The sequence below is a fragment of the Dreissena polymorpha genome, chromosome 3, assembly GCF_020536995.1.
Source record: "Dreissena polymorpha isolate Duluth1 chromosome 3, UMN_Dpol_1.0, whole genome shotgun sequence".
In the NCBI taxonomy this organism is placed as follows: domain Eukaryota; kingdom Metazoa; phylum Mollusca; class Bivalvia; order Myida; family Dreissenidae; genus Dreissena; species Dreissena polymorpha.
The window spans coordinates 89,585,732-89,600,230 of record NC_068357.1 but is presented as its reverse complement, the minus strand read 5'-3'; the positions used below and the strand labels follow the sequence as shown (position 1 = coordinate 89,600,230).

General features: G+C 33.9%; 1 protein-coding gene and 1 long non-coding RNA gene across 3 annotated transcripts in view; one reads left to right on the top strand and one right to left on the bottom strand.

Annotated features, from left to right (window-relative positions):
* Nucleotides 1–14,499, top strand: part of LOC127875197 (homeobox protein Meis1-like) — a 135,173-nt gene that overhangs the window by 68,925 nt on the left and 51,749 nt on the right. For both annotated transcript variants that reach the window (XM_052420052.1, XM_052420051.1), the window contains 2 exons: nucleotides 2,923–3,071; nucleotides 12,952–13,028. In XM_052420052.1, the coding sequence (XP_052276012.1) occupies nucleotides 2,923–3,071; nucleotides 12,952–13,028 (226 nt within the window). The remainder of the gene's footprint in view (nucleotides 1–2,922; nucleotides 3,072–12,951; nucleotides 13,029–14,499) is intronic.
* LOC127875214 (uncharacterized) overlaps nucleotides 1–14,499 on the bottom strand; it is a 70,945-nt gene that overhangs the window by 35,121 nt on the left and 21,325 nt on the right. The gene's annotated exons all lie outside the window — the stretch shown is intronic.

Below are 14,499 nucleotides of genomic sequence, written 5' to 3'. Positions count from 1 at the left end.
TTTTTATAAAAACAGTAAATGCGACATAATTATATTGTGTCTTAAATATAAAGAAGAGAAAAAACTCTTTCTGCCATAAGAAGCAAAGTGAAAATGGCTATGTTTAAACAGCATAAAACCAGAACAGCCTGCAAGTAACTTACAGTCTGTTCAGGTTTTATGCTGTTTGCTGCACATCAGTATCTAAAGGTGGAGATAAAGCCTTAAAAACTTGAATCTAGTAAGAAAGGTCTTCAATTAAATATAACTTTCTAAGGAACTTCAAATGCATGACAATATGTATCTAAGTGGTAAAGGGTTAATATCTTTTTTACTCTATCAATATGTCACCATGCCTGAAGGGAAGCAAGGCTGTTTTGTTAGTCTTATTATGTTCTGTGCTCCAGAAGTTGTAAAGTAATTTTCAACCATATTGTCTTGACTGACTAAATTAGCTTCTGAACAGAAAAACTACTATCATTGCTAGTGTAGCCATATGCCAAAATCCACAGCAATAACCAACAATCATAATTAAAAACACCATATAAGGAGAAAACTGGTAGAGAACAATACCCAATTTGACACCTGAAATTTACAAAGATGGGCCGGGACAAATGAAAAGTCAACCATAATCAAATTACATGTTTACTAATCATTACTAATCAGCCCTTATAATTAGTATTCCCTGAAATTCAATGTTTGGCCTTTGTATCTCAGTCTGGTTATCACTTGAGACGTCATTCAAGCTAATGTTTTAAAATTGTTATGCCCCCGGATCGAATGAGCGGGGGTATATTGTTTTTGGCCTGTCTGTCTGTCATTGTATGTGTCTGTCTGTGTGTCTATCACAAATCTTTAACCTCGGTCATAACTTGTGCACTATTGAAGATAGCAACTTGATATTTGGCATGCATGTGTATCTCATGGAGCTGCACATATTGAGTGGTGAAAGGTCAAGGTCATCCTTCAAGGCCAAAGGTCATATTTATCTAAAATAGCTGCCGTGCGGCTTCAAAGCGGCCCATTAGGGAGCATTGTGTTTCACAAACACAGCTCTTGTTTCTTTATCATTATCAATGATAAATAAAGAATGATATGGTAGGTTGAACGAAAAAAAGTTTACTTATTATAATCTTCCAATCCATATGTTGAAAATATCAATTAATAACAAGATACAATCAACATATGCAAAGTGCAATGAGGAGAACTGAGCTTTTTAACAAAAAAGTAGTATGAGGGTTTGGATAAAGAAATTCTTCATTCAATTTCCAAGTTTTCCTCTATAAATGGATAAATGATTCAGAAAACAAGAGTATGGGAATAGTTTCGTTCGGAGCTTATTAAATCAGGGCAGACTAAGGCTTTTTTCCAATGCAGGATTTTTGTGCGGATACCAGGCCAAAACTGAGAATGGTGTAATTAATTTGCAATTGTTCCCTGCCAATTACCCAAGCAAATTGAATTCTGGAGATGATTGGAAAAATATAGTTATGAAATCACTCCTCCATCAATCATATTCGTCTGATTTTGCCTACTGTCTGTTTATTCATTATTTCAAGCTCTGAGTTCAATTTGTCTCGAATTGAGTATTCTTGAAAATGTGGAACACCATCAAAACTCGAAATGACTTGATTCCATTTTGAAGCTGCTTCAAAATACACTTGTCACACGTCTAGGCGATTTTGTTGGACACTGATTGTTAGACAGCCCATCACATAGGGCCAAAAACATTGTGATACATATCAAATGAATCAAAATCTGGTCATTAAACTGAAATTAGTGTAAAGTTTCAGGGATTTGGAGGTTTGTGAGTCCCTCTGTATAAGTAACATGATACTTAACAATTGTCCTCCAAAACTTTTATGAGGTAAACCTGATAGCACCTAAAATGTGCTATAAAACACATAATAAACGAAATTAAGGCATACACTTTTCACAAATTCCGGACTTTATGATGAAGAATTCACCACTAAAACCTTCTGTTTTTCAGTCACAAAAAAGGGCATCTGTTTAGTTAACATACAAGCGCCTGCTTGAGCTAAGCATGTGGTTACATCCCACCAGAATTTTATCATAATTATCAAATTTAATGGGTTAGAAATTTGAGCACAGCATAAATGTGATGATGTGAACTTTATGATGGTTAAAAGCAGGTCACTTCGTGGAGTCTAACAGATCGCGCATATCTGTTTTAAGGATCTGCGGAGTTGTATGTCAGGAAACTTTTATCGCTAAAGAACATGGGTTACCCATCTACTCAATGTTTACATGGAGGTGAATGGTTTGCTGAAATGGATATATACCATTTAGCTCAGAATTTTTTTTTTAAAGGAAACTGGAGTTTATCTTATTCTTTCTTTTTTTCTGACACCGAGTTAGTTTTCATTAAAGGGAGGTAATTTTTGTGCTTATCTATTTATTTTCCAATTTGTATGTTTCTGTTGCTGCTTTTGTTCTTATCCGTTTTACGTAAATGTAATATAAATTGATCAATAAAATATTAATGAAGAATTAAAAACAAGAATTCCTCATAGGACCATACAATGTTAAGCCACCATGTAATTTTTTGCAATCTACCAAATGGGCAAGAAAAAAACAACTGCACGTACCAAAAAAAAATTCAATGGCGTAAACATAAATGTAAAAATTAATATTCTACAAAATAATAATTAGTAATTTGACATTATTACTAGAATGATATTAATAAGAGGGGCAATTTTAAATGATTTCTACTACTATTACAACTACTACTACTTGTACTACAACTTTGTACAATAAAAAAAAAATTAATTACTTTTATTATTATAAGTATTATTATTATCATTCTTTTTATTATTACTATTAACTATTAGTATGTTTATACTTTTCCTCGCTATTATTCATCTAAAAAAATGTTTTCACATCAGACTTGCTCAGACTCATCCGCATTTCTCTGTTTTGCAGGGGACTGCTTAGACAACAGTGTTGGGTCAGGGGAAGGAACTGCGGATGAGGACTCCGAAGATAGAAACCCCAAACGACAAAAGAAACGGGGCATTTTTCCAAAAGTTGCTACAAATATAATGAGAGCATGGCTCTTCCAACATTTAACTGTGAGTATTCGGTAATTATCCCCCACCATAGGCGAAGGGATATTGTTTTGGCGTTGTCCGTCCGTCCAGAGCCATATCTTGGAAGTGCTTTTGGGGATTTCATTGAAACTTAGTATGAGTATGTATATGGATAAGAGGATGATGCAAGCCAAATGGCATTGTACACCATCAGTTAATAACAGAGTTATGGCCCTTCGTATCTTGAAAAAATGCTTTTTGTGTGTGTCTGGAGCCATATCTTGGAAGTGCTTTGGGGGATTTCATTGAAACTTGGTATGAGTACATAATATGGATAAGAGGATGATGCATGCCAAATGGCATTGTAAACCATCTGTTAATAACGGAGTTATGGCACTTTGTATCTTGAAAAATGCTTTTATGAGTGTCAAATATAATACTTTTGTGTCCAGAAGCATATTGGCGGGGGATATCAATTCAACGAATTTGCTTGTTTTTTATGGTTTTGTTTGCGTGTACACTGAGAGTTTGCTTGTTAACTGGGAGTTTGCTTGTTAACTCCTGGGAGTTTGCTTTAAACCTGGTCGCAATATTTTTCATTTGTTAACAAAAGTCAACACAAATGATTAAATAATAATCATACAAGATTTTTTAAATGATTTATATAACTCAGTAGCTTAATCATCCTGTGAAGTTATTCATTTGAAATGTATCAAACATGTCACTGCTGACGTTATAAATTGTCATCAAGTCAATGAAATACCTAACTCCAATAGAGGTATCCATTCTTCTATTACCCAATATTTCATAACGGTTTATAATATTGCACAGTATAATCTCTAATAATCGGGCCATAAAGCATTAAGGGATCAGAAATTACCCCTAGGAAACCAACATCCTGATCATCCCTTTCCCACTCAGAGGCAAAGTAAAAATGGCAATGTGCAAACAGCATAAAACCAGAACAGCCTGGGAGTAACTCGCAGTCTGTTCAGGTTGCATGTTGTTTGCTACTCATCAGTATCAAAGGGTTGGAAATGAAGCCTTTAAAACTTCAATCTAGTAAGAAAGGTCTTTAATTAAATTTAACTTTCTAAGGGACTACAAATGCGTGAAAATACGTATCCAAGTGGTAAAGGGTTATACACCATCAGTCATATCAGTGACTGTTCCTATTCCTCAAGTAATGAGCTGTCATTCTGTACACCATCACCATAGCCTGTAATGAGTCATAGTTCGTACCCTGCTGTTAAAAATCTCTATTTCTGAAAAAAAACTTAATGTGCATAATCAGTGAAACAAAAAATAAACATTACATATTTCATACATTTTCATAATAGTTGGTTTTTATATATCTTTATTTAATTCACAGTATAAAAATAAAGCAACAAGTGCAGTGATTCTCCTCAGGGTTCAATCCCCTCTTCTGGGCCCATGTGAGCTTAGTTGGTGGTCAACATACAGGTGGGAGTTCCACATCAAAATGAAATAATTTCCTGTAAAACTAAGAAAGCTGGAAATTGCAGCTATAATTCAAAATGTGTCCATGTTAGAAGACTAGGAATGAAAACTAGGATATTTTTAACTCCGCAGCTATATTCAGATGTGTCCATGACCAGGAATGAAAACTTAAGGATAAACCCTAGGGTCTCACTTATTGCAAGCTTTAGAAATTAAAGAACATCTTAAACTTTAAATACACACACAATGCTGGTTTTCCACACAGTCTTTTAAACATTTATTATATTTATTTATTATAATATTAATGTACCAAGAATTTACTTTTTTTCTGCTTGTAAAAGAAATACCGGTAATATCACTTCAAGCAAAACTTTTACAGAAATTTGACTTTGTCCAAAAATGCTTACAAATCTAAGATAGACTGACATAAGATGGTTTACAATTAACATTTAACCTGCACAAGACAGGAATGAAAACAAGCAAACAGAGTTGAATTTGGTACTAAAAGCGTTATTAATCCTTCCCCCATTTTTCGTAGAAGTAAGACTGCACTTGTAAGACAACAAAAATGTCAACGAAAGTCAACTCGAAATATAACTTGACAAAAACCTGCAAACAGGATCATCAAGACTGACATTTATTGCAAGTTAACATACAAACTTCTTTCTTTATCAAATGAAATAAGCAAATATTTAAATATCATGAGAGTTCTCAATGGCATTCAAGTTTTTCACTGAAGGCGGTTAACACGCCAAGTCATCATTTTATTTTTGACCATACAATGACATTCAATAAACAGTGCATGGTGCACTTAGAAAGCACATTTTCAAGGTCTTTCACTTAAGCCTTTGAGTTTTAGTGCCGATTAGTTTGCCAACACTTGCATTAACCTCCAATTAACATCATTTAACCCCATGCACTGTGAGGGTTATACCACACTAAGTGTATGTTTTGACAGAAGACTTAATTTAGACAGGTTCGATTCCTGTCATACAAATAAACAGTTGAAAGCATACAAGCACACATTTCAAGCTGTTTAAAGTTTAATCCATCCTGAAATCGCAATGTTACGTAGGAACTACTTATAGGTTAAATATATAACAATTTATAACATATGAAACAGTATCTATAGAGAAAACAGTATCATCGACCACTGATAAGCTGCTGAAATGGCAGTCTTATGCTGGTGTATTAAAATAATTACATTGAGTTTGTTTTTTTCGTTCAACATTAATTAGTAAATGCACAAAATGTTACAAGTCTGAATCCAAGTATCAGCTGAATTCACACAAATGACCCATAAATCAGACGCAATGACCGCAGGCCATAAATAGTGCTGACCAGAGTGTCCAGGAGTGGTCAAACTTTCACCATTGTCCAGTAAGAGTGGACACCCCATGGATCTCACATTATTTCCCAATTAACAATTCACTTTTGAAATCTGCCTTTCTCCAATTCAGACGTTTATTGTCTTATGATTTCAATCAAAGTCCCATAACTATCATCGCTGTGGCCCCCTTGTAGCCCCTTTACAGAGCAGGCGTTAGGGTTCACCACCACTAAATTACACCATTTAAGGGACACAAAAATGCCCCCATACAATTGTTAATGTCCATTTCAAGCCCCATTTATTCCTATTCTCACAGCACATTAAAATTTCAGCGCACCTAAAACAGCCATGACTTTGCGCCATTCAGGTGTCATCTAAATATGGAAATTTACAAGAATATCTGTCCACTGGTTGTCAGACAATGTTAATGGTTTAAATTATTTTCAATAATGCTTTTGAACGTTCTAATTGACCCATCAGTCAAATTTAATCATCCAAAATTTACCAGTTCTTCTCACATGAAACAGCATAACATTTTCACACTAATTATGTGATGAAAATATTAATATGATAGACAAGGCCATGACCAATAAATGCATCAATAAAAACAATTAAAATCAATATCCATACAAGAAGTAAATACATTAATGTGCAATGCTCATTGCAGCCATTAGAAAAAGTGAACCTGTTGACATTTGCGTCTGAGGCCCAGTGACATAAATATTATATTTTACAAATGCACTTAGGTCAAATAACAGATAAAAACAGACATGCTTCAGACTGGCAGTATCTTGTCATGTGTAACACAACTAGTTAAGGACGGTGACAACTTTGTGTGAACATGTCAACTAAAACTCTTCAACCACCCGCCAAAACTGTACACCACTTCAAATGTTGACTTCATGTTATTTGAGTGTTAAGCTGCATTATTATAGTCTAGTTGATAATGTCTTTCAGTGCTTGAAGCGTACATTATATGAGATATAAGCTGAGCAAGCGTACATTATATGAGATATAAGCTGAGCAAGCATACATAATATGAGATATAAGCTGAGCAAGCGTACATTATATGAGATATAAGCTGAGCAAGCGTACATAATATGAGATATAAGCTGAGCAAGCGTACATAATATGAGATATAAGCTGAGCAAGCATACATAATATGAGATATAAGCTGAGCAAGCGTAATAATATGAGATATAAGCTGAGCAAGCATACATAATATGAGATATAAGCTGAGCAAGCATACATAATATGAGATATAAGCTGAGCAAGCATACATAATATGAGATATAAGCTGAGCAAGCGTAATAATATGAGATATAAGCTGAGCAAGCATACATAATATGAGATATAAGCTGAGCAAGCATACATAATATGAGATATAAGCTGAGCAAGCGTAATAATATGAGATATAAGCTGAGCAAGCATACATAATATGAGATATAAGCTGAGCAAGCGTACATAATATGAGATATAAGCTGAGCAAGCATACATAATATGAGATATAAGCTGAGCAAGCATACATAATATGAGATATAAGCTGAGCAAGCGTACATAATATGAGATATAAGCTGAGCAAGCGTACATAATATGAGATATAAGCTGAGCAAGGGTATATAATATGAGATATAAACTGAACAGCACTTTACTTGTACCAGTACTTACAAACAAACATGATATTAACTCATTTATGCCTAGCGTCTCGAAAAAAGGCCTTGGCAAACAGGGTAGGCCTAGACGAGTTGCGGCGTCTCATCAGGGTCTGTGCTGTTTGCTTATAGGAATTTCTGTAAGAAATATTCTAAATATAAAAATAAATATACTAGACATCCCTAATTTTGAAAATAAATGGATCCAATTTAGAAGGATGGGAGAGTCCACTAGGCATAAATGGGTTAAAATATCTATGGAAACAATTCCTGGGCAGAGGCTAGTGCTAACAAGGTGTTTACTGCAGAGCTCCCATGTGCATGTTTAATGCCAGCATGGTCTAATAACCATTTAGTCTTTGACAAGTGCACTGGCCCATGGGATGTTAAAATCACCTTTCCTGACAGGGGCTATCATTAAAACTGACCATAGTGGCACCTGATGGCTGTGCTTAATCTATGTCCAGTTAAATGTCCAGTGTCAAAATGACCAGCTCAATTGACAAAACAAACACTCTTGCTCTTCTGCCATGTTTATTTAACTTCCTGTACAGCTCTTCATAGACTGATTCTATCTCCACTGAACAAGAGTATCTCTTTTCAAAATTGTATCTTTCCATTTCCTATCGGTTACTGAAGCACAAAATGCAGCTTTACTAATTTTGTAGGGAAATGTATTGGAAATATGAAAGTAATGAACAATGGCTGTTTTTAATTAGTGACAAATGTATCAGATTGCATGCCTAGATGTGAGATATCTGTTAAGATAATTATGTTATCCATGCAGGTAATTTAGTATCATTTTATGTTAAACATAATGAAGCATTTTTTGTTAAGAGTAATTAAGCATTGAGTCCACCAATTAAGCATTAATATTAATAAGTACCTGAAGTAAGTGCTTTAGAAATCATCCATTTTTTTGTTCTAATATTTGCTTAGTGATTAGATTGCAAACATGTTGTTAATGTATAGGGAATAAAAACAGTACAAAATGTTCTTTGGTAACTGACCAATGTGATTGATATGTTGAAAACTTTTGAAAATGGTGAAAACTTGATATTAATAAAGAAACATGTATGTTATTTTTAAACACAGCATGTTATATAAAAACATAACTTGGTAACAGTAAAAACTCCAAATAAACAAAGAAACAACCATGTCAAGGAAGCGCAGACATTACATAGAAAAATATCTCAATGACAAGTATTTTGTTAAATGAATAATTTGACATCACCAAATACATGACGCCTTTATCCATGCATTGACCAATGCCAATATGTGGAACTCTACAATATGTGGGACTCTAACACAGTTCAGTGTGGGTTAATCAATGTTGATCTATAATTCTGTGCCCCCAGAGACTGGAGCAAGCTGTCTCCTTAATTCCATAACTGAGTGCCTTTAACCCTTTGCATGCTGGGAAATTTGCCGTCTGCTAAAATGTTGTCTGCTGAATTTCTAAAGTTAGCATTTTCTTTGATTTTTTTTCAAAGAATACTATCAGAATAGCAAACAGTTTGGATCCAGATGAGACGCCCAATCTGTGGCGTCTCATCTGGATCCAAACTGTTTGCAAAGGCCTTCAAAATTCGGTTCAAGCACTAAAAGAGTTAAGGCACTTGGGCGATTTGCATTTGAAAATACAAAAAAAATATGACTATAACAAAAGGTGTCGAACTGTTGTGTGTGTTTTTTTTTTAAACTAATTTCAGTGTATTTCCTTTTCATGTGACTTTATTTACACATTTGTATTATTATTGTCCCCTCTTATGGTTTGCGCTCCGTGTGTCAGTCTGTCCGTCACACTTTTCTGGATCCTGCAATAACTTTCAAAGTTCTTCATATTTTTTCATGAATTTTGAAACATGCATAGATGGCAATATGGAGAGTATGCACGTCATTTCATTTCGTTCCTACGTTTAGAATTCTGGTTGCTATGGCAACAAATATTTTAAAAAAATATTAAATAATTACTGACAATGGTGGAGTTTCACCGGTAGGGGACAATATTGCTTGGCAATCTCTTGTTAATAACTGCTATTACTTAAAAATTAAAATAAAGTCAACACAAAAATGACAAATGATAAGCAATAATTTATTTATAAACAAAAGTTTATCATAAATTATAATACGTAACTTTGAGTGTTATTCAAGACAAAAGCAAATACATTTTTTTTTATGTCCCCCACTATAGTAGTGGGGGACATATTGTTTTTTGCCCTGTCTGTTGGTCTGTTGGTTGGTTGGTCTGTTGGTTGGTTGGTTTGCGCCAACTTTAACATTTGCAATAACTTTTGCAATATTGAAGATAGGAACTTGATATTTGGCATGCATATGTATCTCATGGAGCTGCACATTTTGAGTGGTGAAAGGTCAAGGTCAAGGTCATCCTTCAAGGTCAAAGGTCAAATATATGGGTCAAAATTGCTCATTTAATGTACACTTTTGCAGTATTTCAATATTCAAGATAGCAACTTGATATTTGGCATGCATGTGTATCTCATGGAGCTGCACAATTTGAGTGGTGAAAGGTCAAGGTCAAGGTCATCCTTCAAGGTCAGATGTCAAATATATGTGGCCAAAATTGCTCATTTTATGAGTACTTTTGCAATATTGAAGATAGCAACTTGATATTTGGCATGCATGTGTATCTCATGGAGCTGCACAATTTGAGTGGTGAAAGGTCAAGGTCAAGGTCATCCTTCAAGGTCAGAGGTCAAATGTATGTGGCTCAAATCGCTAATTTTATGAATACTTTTGCAATATTGAAGATAGCAACTTGATATTTGGCATGCATGTGTATCTTATGGTGCTGCACATTTTGAGTGGTGAAAGGTCAAGGTCAAGGTCATCCTTCAAGGTCAAATATTTGGGCCAAAATTGCTCATGTAATGTCACTTCTGCAATATTGAAGCTAGCAATTTTATATTTGAAATGCATGTGTATCTCATGGAGCTGCACATTTTGAGTGGTGAAGGGTCAAGGTCAAGGTCATCCTACAAGGTCAAACGTCATATAGGGGGACATTGTGTTTCACAAACACATCTTGTTTAACATTGATATTACCTCCCTTGTTTTTAAGTATCGATATTGCAATTAAGAGAATAATAATTAAACTATCAAAACATTTTTTTCCATTATGTTTGCCAGTTAACATTCTCAATGTGATGAAATAACCAGTTTTGTTAAAAGGGAATAATAAATAACAAATAAAATTCCTGCTGCAGTAAATTTATTTCAGGCGCAATAAAATTGCATGATTCCACAGGCTATGCCACTTGTGTTTGTTGTTTCACCCAGGAGAATCTTAGCATTTTCTGTACTCATAATACATTAATCTGTTTTTCAATATGTTATTTTAATTAATCTCTCACAGAATATTTCATTTAATATCCCACCAAAACCAAATTATAAGTTGAATATAACTTTATTAATTGTTTAAATCCTAAAAATATATAACATTTTATGCATGAATACTGTTTAAAAGTTACAAGTAAAATAAAATAAATACATTCACTGTAATTGAAAAAGGCATGGAAAAGTGTTTATTATACTTAAAGTATAGAAAGATTATTATACAAATACTATCAGAACATGATAAGAACAATTTTGGTTTGAGAAAATCTCCAAAATGTCCATTCAAATTTGTTATGTCTTATTCTAAATTCACATAATATAGTGCTTATAAGATCAATGAAATATGAATTGCCTGTGAGCTTTTACATGCATATATTTGAAGTAAATAGGGTCATAATTGTACTTTCAGGTGCAATATCACTGGAATCTACATTATTAATGATTTTCAGTCAAATTACAATCAACATTGTAGGCACCCAAGTACCAAAAAGACCATTTTGACTGACAAATTGCCTCCTTTGATCTATTAACTATCCAATTAAAATTAAACATCATCACGATGAAATCAATTGAAACAGAATTATTAATGTGTATGTACTGGTGGGTATGGCGATGAATGTGCACATGCCTATATCAAATTTATAATTCACTTCCTTTTGCTTCCGCTAAAATTGGTCATTGATCCTTACATGCCAGAGAACACTAAGAAATGTTAACTTACAATTGAGACAATTCCTTGTTAGCCTTTGAGTTTTCCTGATCAGGAGAACCATTAACTTCCAAGGCTAAAGATTTATGTTTTCCAGACTTTTGTTTTAAATATTGATCTTCCGTTTTAATGAGGCAAAATCCAACCATGTTTCTGGGTAAACTGGGAACAATATTCTGCCCAGTCCATAGTCTTTTCAAGCAGGATTTTAAGCTGATGAAATGGCATTGGCACATCACAAATCAGCAAGTCTTTTGAAGTGTTAGATTTGATGTCTTTGAAAAGAGTTGTCATGTCTTAGACTTATTCCATTGTGTCAAGATCGAGTCTGCACAATCAAAGCTGATTGCCCTGATGACCATTTTGTTTCAAATGACAACCAACTTGTTGTTCAAAGCTTTGTTAGATAGTCACTTAAGAATTAAAAACATCAAATTATTGTTTAAATCAAGTTGAATAAAAGCAAAGTCAAACATAAATTTTGATGCTGGTGCAATAATGACTTGTATGATGGTCCATTGTTTAATTTACTTAACCTTCTCAGAGTAGTACCGGTAAATGGGGGTTTGATTTTGTATGACATTATTAACCCTTTGCATGCTGGGAAATTTGTCGTCTGCTAAAAGGTCATCTGCTGATTTTCTAAAATTATCATTTTCTTTGATTTTTTTTTCAGAGAATACTATCAGAATAGAAAACAGTTTGGATCCTGATGAGACGCCACGTTCTGTGGCATCTCATCTGGATCCCAACTGTTTGCAAAGGCCTTCAAAATTCGGTTCCAGCACTTTAAGCGTTAAGGTCATGAAAGTAGAAGCTACTTCTGCGTTCAAGGCACTGTTAGATAAATAAAAGACAAGAAAAAGACTGTTTGTGGATATTTTTTATAAAGCCCCATACTGTCAACATTGTATGGTTGTTCTTCAAACAACATTCTTCTGTAAAGTTATAAATTAACATTTAATTTTTATTATCTAAATTGTTCCTTTTTTTAATCAAACCATGAACTATCATAGTTTGCCATTTAAAGTTTAAAATAATAAATTCTCGCCTTTTAAGAATCAAACATATTTGTCATGAAAAACTAATTCATAGTATTTAATTCAGGTTTCCAGTCAAGCAGAAATGCACAGAACAGCTTCATGGGTTTGTGTGGGACACATTTTTCCTGGAACCCCAGAATGCATGCCCGCCTTTGTCAAAGAATGTATTTTGTATCCATGGAAACCATTTTTGACAAATCCACTTTGTCCTCGTCTTAAATAAAAAGTCGGAAGTTAATGTCCCAAATAATTTCAGATTCCCTATTCCAAAGGCCTGTTTGCACATAATCGCATGTTTTTAAAGAAATTTACATGGTTTTCAGCATATTTGTAAAATATAAAGCTTCAATTTTTTCTTCTTTTCTTTCAGCATCCATATCCGTCTGAAGAACAAAAGAAACAATTAGCACAAGATACGGGATTAACTATTTTACAAGTAAATAATTGGTAAGTAGATTTATATTTTATTGCACACTACTTTGGGACTTGGAACACGAAAGGCTTCAAAGTGTTGTCAATGAGTTTTTTGCCTGATGCTGTCACATCCAACACTATTATTCATGATTACAATAATATCTAGTATATTCATCACATAATTTTTTTAAGTACCTACTTCTTTCAAAGAAATGTTGATATTTATTGTAAGACTATTATAATTATATTTTCTGCATGATATAGTGTATTATTTGCAGAATTTGAACAGTTTATATTCACAATTTAAAGATTTCAAAAAGATGAAAAAGCAGATCAGAACCAAAATAGTCCTTAAGAATTTCTCTTGTCAGTGAAATGGGGCCCTTGATATTTTAATCAAATTTTCTGAAGTACCAACCTGGTTTTTAGTCTGATTTACCTGCAAGATTTCCACCATTGTATTCTCCATTTGTGAGATTACACTTAAACTGATCTCCATTTTGAAGAGTTCAACTTCCTGTTGCCAAGTGTGTCATCATGTTGTCAAGCTATGTCAGCGAGGAGCTATCTTTTGCAAACCTGATACTGAGTAACTCCTATACAAACTACTGCCATACCTTAGTCACTTAGTATAATGTTTCAGATTGCATTGTATAAATTATCTTTTTACCAAATTTCAAAAGAAAATATGCATAGTTTGACACATTTGTATGCAGATCACTGTGAGTGTATATTTTCACTCCCACTCTATGAAACTCTCTCTCTTAGCTTATTTTGACGACCCATGGGTTGGGTCTGTTTTAATTGCTTTGGGGCATCCCCAAATTATGGTACATAAGTGTATAAGTGCATTTTTTCATTTAATAAAAATGTTTTTGGAAGAGAAGTTATAAAGTATAAGTTTGTATGTGTTCCCCTTCAAAAAAGTCAGTATCAAGCAGTCAAACTGTCCATGTGTCCGTCAGTATGTCTGTGCTAAGCTTCTTGTTTCAGCCTTAACTTTGCTATATTTGAAGGATTTTTTGAATTGATAGGGTAAGGCATAAAAATAGAAGAAGGGGGGATATTTCTTAAAAGGGTAGGTCATAAAATGGAAGCCCCCTTGCTCTTCTGCCATTCTGCTTTTACTAAATCCCTTCTCCAAATCATTTATCAAAGCTCTTATATATTATACTATTCATATTAATGTTCATTACAGTTGAGAATAAAAATCCAATCTTCTGAAAACTGACTTGCAGATACCAAAGTGCAGACAAAAATGCTGAAATCACTGAAATGCAATCCTTGATATTACATTTTTGTTTACAGAACATTAACTGATTGAAGATATACGTTGTCTTTGTTAATTTCGACACTATCAACGGTCCAATCAGGGCTCGCATTAGTGCAGTTAAATGCACTGTGACAATCAGTGTGGGGGTTTTGACCCATCAGTCTTGTTTAAAACAAAAACGGGCACAATCTGAATGACTGTCTTAAGTAATGAATTCGCAATTTGATACAC